Below are 10,293 nucleotides of genomic sequence, written 5' to 3'. Positions count from 1 at the left end.
AAAGTTGCAACTTATCATTATCAACAATTTTTAGATGGATAGAGCTCAAACATATCGGCAAAATTCATCAACATACAGTGGCACTGGGTTCATGAAGAAATTCGGTAACACCAAAAAAGAATGATTCAACCAAATCAGAAATCAACATATCACTGTATTATCCGAATGATTGCTGCCGTCTGCAATCCGGTATATATATCATACATGCTCGTCGTTTACCTTCGTTGATGATGATGGTGATGATGATGATATAAACCGAGCACACACACACACACTTTTTGGTCCTTGTGGATACCAAAAGAATGTTCATGTGTAAAGTGTGTGTATTAATAAAAGAAAAAATAAATTTCATTAATAATCATCATCATCATCATCAGTGAAAAAACATCGATTGTCGTCGTCGTCGACACATACACAAACACACAATAAATCGCCGACGACAACCATGGCCATAGACACGCAGACAACAAAAAATATCTGAAAAAAAATTCGAATCATCATCATCATCAAAGTTCCATCCACATTGCAACAACAATAATTAATAAAATATAAATATAAATATAAATAAAAAATAAAAAAATAAATTAATAATCTAAACCACAAGCCAAGCCAATCCATCGTGTCCTATTGGCGACCTAATCGTGTGTATGTTGGTGTGGGTGTGTATTTGTATATAATGTATGTATATGTTATATGTTGAAATATATTGAATGTTTAATTTGATTCCTTTTTTCTTTGCTTATTTATTGATTATTGATCATTGATTGAATAAAACGGATGGATGGATACAGTAAGCGAACTCAGATGAAAATCATGGACTTATTACGATGATGGTGATTGTGTTTTTTCTCTTTCATATTATCTCAGTTTGAATGAATTGTGAATTCATTTTTTCAATTGCTTGTTTTGTTTCAATAATCAATTCTGTCAAAAAGAGATTTTAAGACGACAACAACAACCATCATCATCATCGTCATCATTATATTGCAATCCACATCATCATCATGTAATTGTTGCAAATTTCAAATATAACAGCATTATAATAAAAAAAAATGCCACAACAACAGCTACAAATATAATGAACAATTATTACATTGCAATCATTTTTATTGCTAATAATGATGATGATGATGATAATCATTATTGTAAGATTTTTCAGGTAAGGTTTTTTCTTTTAATTAATCATTTTGTCTGAATCAATTTAATGGTGATGATGTTTGTGTGTGTATTTTTTTATTATGTTAAATTTTTTATTGTTGGGTTTTTGTTTAAAATATATGAATCCATAATGATCGGTCATTGGTAAACATTTTTGTTAGGTAATGGATAGGGCGTGTGTGTGTGTATGTGTGTATTGTGTGTGTGTGTGTGTGTGTATGTTTGTTCATATACCTAGATCAGGTATTAGCCACATTTACAATTGTACATTAGATATTGATGATGATGTTATCCAGCCGGTGTTACCTGGTGTGTGTGTGTGTGTGTGTTTGTGTGTTGCCACCTGCAATATATTCATGAATGTATAGCCTCACAAATCTGGTATGTATGCATGTATCTGCTGTGTGTATGCACATTTGTGTTAACCCGCCAAAAAAAACGAAACGAAACAATAAATAGGCTCCACATCATGTATGAATGAATAAATTGGCGCCGAAAATTCATTGTTCATCAACGGGGGGTGATTGATGTTTGGTCAATTTGATTTGTGATTGTGGTTGTTGTGAAATCATTTACCGCCAAGATGATATTCGGAATTTTCTTTTCTTTTTGTAGTTTTTTAATTCATTGAAAAAAAACATTTTATTTTTGTGTTTGTGATGATGTGAGAAAACCAACAAATTTTTCTTGCCTTTATATTTTTCTCATCACTGGGGTATATATGATTTTTGATGATCAAAATGATTATTATGGTAATGATATGAATTGTTGAACATCGAATAAGCAAAAAGATAATGTCATCGTGATCGAGAGATTGTTATCCATCTTCCGCCCTCCGAACAATGACAATATTGAATAATATAATATTTTGATTGAACTTTTTTTCTTCTGATTTTTGTTTTTGTTTTTGTTTTTTTTTCGCCAAAAAAAGTGTCTCCAGAGAAATCAAAATATATTCTATCTATTTAGATCAAGATCCATTATCAATCATCGAACGACGACAACAATTCGATTGTAGTGGGAAACTATGTTCATCATGGTTATATAATACTGTTGGCAACATTACTATTGATTGCATTCAATGTCTGTCTGTCTTTTTTGATTTTATTTCAAATGAAACAACAACAAAAAAGTCGAAATCAAGGAATCGGTGGGAGGGGTGTGTCGATCATAAATTGAATTGAAAAGTTTGAATGGATGAGTGAGTGTGTGAATGAAAACTTTTTTCTACAAAAGTTTGATTTCTCTCTTTTTCTATCTGATAACATTAAAATTTTTTTTTTAATATTAAAAATTGAACAAGAAACACCCATATTGTTGTTGTTTTTTGTTGCTGACAAATGAGTTGCACTTGTTGTTGTTGTTGTTGTTGCTATCATATCCATTCATTCATAATCATCAATTGAATTTGCACTGAATTTTTTTATTCTTTTAATCATTTCATTCAATGGTTTTTCGCTTGTTTGTTCGATTGATTAAATTTAATGATGATGATGATGATTGCTCGTTCTTCCAATACATACACTCATCATCATCATCATCATAATTCAATTGAATTTTGCATTGACAATGTCGTTGTTGTTTATTGATTCATATTTTATTTTCAATAAATTTGGCCATTTCTTTCTCTCTCTCTTTCTGTATGTGTGTGTATGCGTATGTGTATCATTTGTTGTCTTCTCCATCATCATCATTCATTGATTATGATCAAATTGAAAGCCGACAAAATATGACTAAATGACGACATTGAAATTTTGTAACAGACCAAAAAAATTGATGATTAAAATCAATTGAAAAACACACACATACACACAAACAAGAATCCCTCCCTCTCTTTAATTGATTCTTTTTCTTTTCAAAATTTCAAAATTCCATCATCAGCTTTCGTTTTGATAATAAACGAGGTTTTAAAAAAAGATAGCTTTATTGTTTTAATCATCATCATTGGATTGGATTATTTGTGGTGTGTACCGTAACAGACGACGACAATAATTAATGATAAATTGTTGATAATCACCAAACTGAATTGGATGAAAGAGAATAATAATAAAATACTGACGACGACGACGTGATCATTTGCCATTCAAACCAACAACAACAACAACGACAACAACAAATCAAGCGAATCCAAATGATACCAATTTATTTCACTGATATGATTTAAGATTTAAGATTTGATGATACACGTATGTGTGTGTTTTGGGCAAATATATTGAACCAGCCAATATACTGGCCAGCAGGGCCATTTTTTCAATTTTCAATGTAAAATCCCGCTTAACCCGGCGTTAATTTTCTATGAATTTTGATTGTGAATCGAAAGCCATGTCTTTCTGTAAAATTTCCCTCCTATTTCGATGCATTTGTCTGACGCCTACACATTTCAATGCATTTTTCTGGATGTCTGCCTCAAACACATTTCTATGCATTTATAAGCAAGCATTTTAGTATATAGAAATGATGTATGCACAGCAACAAACAAATGGAAAAAAACCTCTTATAAATCCGGAATCATCAAAAGGTTTGACATGGAAAATGGGATCATTTTTTTTATATCTACAGTTTTCAATCTTGATCTAAATGTGATTGTTTTTTGCTTTTTGAATGGTCATCAATCAATCAATAAGGTAAGCGTGTAATGTTGGTTCTGAAATTGAATTGGAATTATTAATTTTTCTTTTCGATCATTTTTAGCTTCTTCCGAATCCATATTTTTATCATGATCATCATTGTGAATTTCACCATGTTTTAATCTCTTTGACCTCTTGAAGAAAAAATTTCAAAGATTTATTTATGGAATCAGTCAGTCATTCAATCATTTTGCTGAGCTTTTTTTTTGCTTTTCTTCGAACTTACAGAGAATTATTAGATCTAAATCTTGATTTAAAAAAAAATTCTTTCCAAGCAAACCACAGAATTTTTCATTTTTTTGAAACACAAAAAACACACAAAGACAATATTAATGTCACTATGAAAAATTGGATCTGAAATTGGATTCCCTAAACAAATAATATAACGTCAACATGTTTTTTGTTCCATTTCATTCAATGTTTTTTCCTCTATGATCTTTATGTGCATTCCTATGATGATGATGAGAAAGAGAGGTATAAGGTACATTTTGATGGAATTGAATTCATTGTTTTCAAATCACCAAAGAATTTAACCCAAACAATAGAATTCCATCATAGCTTTTCTTTTCTTTCATTTTTTGTTTCAATTCAATTTTTGTGTGTGTATGCCAGTAAGAGTTGCTTCGGTATCCACCAACATGGAAAATTCCGTTTCTGTCTGTCAGACAACCAAATGAATGAAAGAATAAAGAATTCGAGAATATTATTATTCCCATTTTCGAGAATCACAAAAACATGTACACACACACTCATAATAGTAGTCGACAACCATCGTCATCATCAAAGTTTTCGGACAATTTTTTCATTGCCGGTTTCTTGTTTCATTTTTTTCGTTCCAAAAAAGAAAACAATTTTTTCTCTCCCCCTTTCTTTACTTCCTATTACTCTATTCCGGTTTTTTTTCAAATTCTGAGGGTTAGTTTTGAATATCATCGTCATCATGATCATGTTTTTTTTTCTTTTTTTTTGTTAGCTCACTATACTTTTTCATACTTAATATAACCGCATTTTCTTTTTTTATTTTTAAATCATTCTATTTCTATTTATTGATATTTGGATATTATATATCCTTTTTTCTTATCATATTCTATATTCTATTGCTGTGTACATCATCATCATTCTGTTATTATGATGATCGTAAGATCAATTATGATAATGGACTTGTTAAGTGCACATTCTATTTTCCGTTTCTTTCTCTTTGTTCTTCCATCACTTAATGACGATTGATTGAATAGTGAGTGATAGAGAATCAAAATGAAAAAAATGTGATCAAATTCATTGATCAGATATCGGATTGTTTTTTTTCGCTCTTCATTTACTTGTACAATATTGTCATATTAATTTTCTGTGTCATTCATTTGAATATCCGGGTTTTGAATTGATGACCACATTTTTTATATTCATATTACCAAAACCATTGTGATGGCCATTGTTATTTGTAAAATGTAAAATTAATTAATTTTTCTGTTTGTTTTGGTTTATAATTAAATTTACTCATTTTATATTTTATTTTTGGTTATAAAAATTATTATTATTATTGGATTTTTTAAATTGATCAGTTTTTTTGGTTTTGTTTTCATTTCCATTAGGTGCCGTAAAAGTCTCAAGAAAATTGTCTCACATCACAATTGATGATTTGACGATTGAACAATAATCCAGTGAATCGGAAAAAATTTCCAAAGAATTTTTATTTCAATTTCAATAGTTTTTAACTCCATTGGTGCCCATTCCGTTACCCGGGATTCATTGTGTGTTTGTATTCATTCACTCGTTTACTCAATTCTTTCGAATGGAATAAATTAATTTGTGATAAAATTCATCATCATCATCATTAATATAATCAATAATAATAATCATAATTCGTTCATAATCATTTATTTTTTTTAAACAAATTGATCAAAAAAGAAAAAATGCATCGATTAACATTTGAACAGGAGAAAGAATTGATTGATTATTTTCGTATTAATCCATCATTATGGAATACAAAAGATAAAGATTATAATAATCGTACATTACGACAGGAAAAATTGGATCGTATTGCTGAACTTTTGCAGTTAACACGTAAGAACATTATTGTTTTTTTTTTGAATTGAAATTTAACACTTTAACACTTTCTAAAAAAGGTAAAGATGTTTATGAAAAATATCGCAATTTACGTACAACATTTTTTCGTGAACATAAACGTGTTACAAGTTCACCATCATCAACCGGTGGTGGTAGTAGCGGCGGTGGTAACAATGATACTGCTACTGATGCTGGTGGTGGTGGTGGTAATGGTGGTAATTCATCATCATCAAATGGCGGTCCTCAACATCATCAACCATATGTATCACGTTGGAGACATTATACAAATATGTTATTCTTGGCCAATAATCATCATAATAATCATATTTTATCCAATGGTGAAATGATTATACAATCACAAAATACCATTTCAAATACTGCTACGAATACCACCACCGGAACTCGATCTTTATCGATTAGTAGTGGTGGAAATAGTAACCGTCCTATTTTAAATAATAACGATGATTCCGAATCATTACATAATGGTCATGATATTGATTTTGTCGATATTAGTGGTGGTGGTGGCGGTAGTGGTGGCCAAAATACTGCTACAATTACGGCTATTCATGGTCAACATCATCATCAAAATGACCAACAACAACAACATGAAGTTATTATTATAAATGCTCAAGATGCACATGCAGCAATTAATGGTGCCAAATCGATACATTTACCACTTAGCAATGGTTTGTTTGATAATATTTGCCAAAACTTTCTTATTGATTAGTTTGTTTGTTTATTTAGTTGGAATAATTGGAACATCGGCTATTGCTCAACGTATTCCGTGTACAGCAGTCACCAATGGTTCATCAACGGCTGCGATGGGTACCGCCACCATATCAACATTACAACCAACAACATTTTCAGTGATACAGGCTCCATCGGTAGCCACAACGATGACGACAACGCCTACAACCAACACCACTATAGGTCAAACAAATGTTGGTGGTAATTTAACAACGAATCGATTAACATTAGCAGCGACTGGTACGGCAAGTCATTTGACATCATCATCAACAACAGCAACAACACCAACACTGCAACAACAACAACAAACAATATTTCTTAAAAATTCTGTTATCGGTTTTCAACCATTACCATTATTGACTGCAGCTGCTGCGACAAATTCCAATACAATTCCCGGTATCAGTGGCAGTGCGACGGCGGCAGCAGCAGTAACACCTGGAACACCAACAATTGTTTTAACTTCATTAGCAAATGCTGTTCCAACATTACATTCACATCATATCAATAGCGGTAACAATGGTGGTGGTAGCCATCGTAATCGTCAATTATCACTGGGTACAATAAGTCCAATACAATCGCAACAACAACAACAACAATTGGTCTCGTCGATTCAGTCATCATCACCGCCTACAGCTCGTAAAAGTTCATCATCCTCATCAACAACAACAGCGTTAAATTATTTTACACCAGCAACCAAAGATCATCATCACTCCCATCATAATCAACAACATCGACAACAACAAAATTCACCATCAAGTTTCGAATCATCAATTCTTCAGCTGAATTCAACGCCTCAACAGCAACTAAATTCAACAATTCGACTATCATCATCATCATCATCATCATCAACAATAAATTCGAAATTAAATTTCAATCATCACCAAGATCAATCACAACAACAAACATTTATATTTACAAATGCTAGTGATACACCAGTTCTATTGAATAATAATAATGTTATCGTGGCTGGTGGTGGCGGTGGTTCATTAAATTCAACAACAATAACATCAAGTAGTAACAACAGTAGCAGTAGCGGTATTAGTAGTATTGATTCATCATCGACGACGATATCGGCGAAAACAAAGACGACAAGTACGCCAATAAAATCGACAAAAATTTTATTGGATTATGATGAAATGCGTAATATAATACGAACCATCGTTAATGAAGCAATCATCGAGTATGAAGATGAAGATATGGCATTCTGTCGCAGTTTAGCCGCATCATTACGTACGATAGATGATCGTTTGAAAAAAGATTTAACAAAATTAGAATTACAAAAAGTTATTGTTCATTTTACTAATTCAAATTTTATACAACAACAACAATCATCATCAATGAACATGAATTCTAATACAACATCATCAACGACCACGAAATTATCGACATCGCCAACAACGGTATCGACTTCGATCATGGCAACAGCAGCAACAGCAACAACAACAACAACAACGAATGGTGATAATCAAATGAAACAACAACAATCAAATGTAATAGGAACGACGACGGCATTGTCATCATCATCATCATCGAATACTGTCAGTACAATTATGACTGCCGGTTCTGTTTTACTTTCAAATACTAATAGTTCAAATATCGATCAAATTAAATCATCATCAATAAGCAATAATAATAAAGATGGTGATGGTGATGATGACAAAGTAATGAGAAATGCTGATAATAATTATAACAATAACAATAATGATGATGATGATTGTAACACTATTGCTGAAAATGGTGGTGGTGGTGATCGTGGTAATGACAACAATGATATCAAGAAATTGAATGACAGTCAAATGGATACCGATTGATTGATTAACGAATTATTTGGTTTTTTGATTCTATTAAATGAATGTGTGATATGTTTCAACAAAGATCAAGAAAAGAAAGAGGAGAAGAAGAATCACATTGCATTGTCATCATTACATTTCTCAATTAGGTTTGTGCAATTTGTTTGTAAAATTCAATTTTTCTCTAAACTTTTGTTTTTGTTTTTGTTTTGTTTTAGATTTACCATCACATCACAATCAATTTGACAAAACTTTTATTTCATTTGTGAATCAAATTGTGAAAAATTTGAATTTTTCTCTGGTAAACTTCTGTTCAACTCATTTTTGAAAAAAACATTCCGAAAATTTTTTTTGTTATTGAAAATTTGTATTTGTTTGTTTGTGATGATGATGATGATGAACTGAAGGAATAAAGTGTCCGCAAATCAATTGTTTCATCGCCCATTTCAAATTGATTGAATTTTTTTTATTGTTAACAAGTTTGGAAAACAATTCAGGTAAAAATGAAAATCTATTGCCTTCAAAACACACACACACACACACATCTTTCAATCGTCATTTATTGTTATTATTTTTAGCATCGTTTTTTGAATTTTACTTTCTTTCAAAAAAAAAAAAAAAAAATGAATTTATTTGTTGTTAATATAACATCTATCCATCCATTGGCCATTGATCATAGATGATTCAATATATATTCTAATTCTAATAAAATTAAAATAGTAACCCTTTTGTAAAAAATTAATTGAAAATTGTTTAAACATGAACACATTTTTTAAACTTTTACACACACATGAATGTCATCAATGTTTTGATTTGAAAAAAACAACAACAAACAATCTTCATGACTGATTCAATTCAATGGCAATTTTATTATTCGATTAACAAGAATTTTGTTTCGAAATTATTTTATTTCTCTTTCTCTCTCTCTCTCTCTCTCTCTCTCTCTCAAAATGTAAATATCAGTCAATCAATCATCATTTTTATTCATCATCATCATCATCATCATCAGCATTTGTTCATTTATTTACAATTTATTTTTCGTTTTCATTTGACACACACAAGACACCTTTTCAATTCCGATTTTCCAAAAAAAATTGTGTAACAAAAATGAAAAAAAATGAATTGAATTTCAATTCAAAAAAATAAATGACAACTGATTCCAATCATTATCGATAAGTGTGGGCCTATTATTTATTGAATTCTTGCAAATTGAAATTGTAATTTTATAATTGTTTGTTGTTGCCATGAAAATGGTAAATTTGTCATTTTTTTTTAAAAATCGAAAAAATATACCCGATGAATAAACAAAAAACAAAATAATTCAAATGTGATTATTGATTGATTGATTGATTCTTTTTGTTTCTTTTGGGCCATCATCAATGGTCAAGGCTATTTGGTTTTGATGGTTCTGGTTTGGTGGCTGTAGAGTGACATTGACTTGTTTTGATTGGCACATTTGTTATTTTTGGTCATTGCCATGGTCATTTATCTTATCTGATTTTATTTTCTCAGTGACAAAATGATTGAATAAACCAAAAAAAAAATTGTGCTAATCTCTAATACATGCTACAATGATTATCATTGTATACTTGACCATTGATTCATGAATGAATGTTTTCAAAAAAACAATTTTCTTTGACAAATTTTTTATGATGAAATCATTGTTTCTTTTGTTTTGGTGAAAACATTTGATTTCGTAAATCACTTTCGTCACACACTGATTTTATCTTTTAAATTCATTTTCAATTTCACTTTTATTTTTTGATTTATTAAACAAAAATGAAATTATTTATTCATCTGGTTTATTTTCCACAAACAAAATTTTTTCTCTTGTTCAACAATTAATTACACAATCTATTTATCGAAACATGACAAATGTCGCGTTTTCTTCCAAATTCAATCAAAAA

General features: G+C 30.4%; 1 protein-coding gene across 6 annotated transcripts; it reads left to right on the top strand.

The window, feature by feature from the left end:
- The first annotated feature begins 18 nt into the window (after positions 1–18).
- LOC124497930 (uncharacterized) lies at positions 19–9,712 on the top strand. 6 transcript variants are annotated; one of them, XM_047061616.2, is made up of 6 exons: positions 19–678; positions 792–1,159; positions 5,375–5,846; positions 5,909–6,535; positions 6,594–8,535; positions 8,605–9,712. In XM_047061616.2, the coding sequence occupies exons 3-5, from the start codon at positions 5,696–5,698 to the stop codon at positions 8,405–8,407; spliced, it is 2,592 nt and encodes an 863-aa protein (XP_046917572.2). In that variant the 5' UTR covers positions 19–678; positions 792–1,159; positions 5,375–5,695; the 3' UTR covers positions 8,408–8,535; positions 8,605–9,712. The 6 variants fall into 6 exon arrangements, with proteins under 6 accessions (XP_046917572.2, XP_075590435.1, XP_046917570.2 ...); XM_047061614.2 differs by lacking the exons at positions 19–678; positions 792–1,159 and adding exons at positions 2,891–3,782; positions 3,850–3,957; XM_075734320.1 differs by lacking the exons at positions 19–678; positions 792–1,159 and adding an exon at positions 1,215–1,910.
- The last annotated feature ends 581 nt before the right edge of the window (positions 9,713–10,293 follow it).

The sequence above is a fragment of the Dermatophagoides farinae genome, chromosome 9 (genome assembly GCF_024713945.1).
Source record: "Dermatophagoides farinae isolate YC_2012a chromosome 9, ASM2471394v1, whole genome shotgun sequence".
NCBI classification, from domain to species: Eukaryota; Metazoa; Arthropoda; class Arachnida; order Sarcoptiformes; family Pyroglyphidae; genus Dermatophagoides; species Dermatophagoides farinae.
Note: the sequence above shows the minus strand (reverse complement) of the source record. Positions and strands in the feature narration are given on the sequence as shown.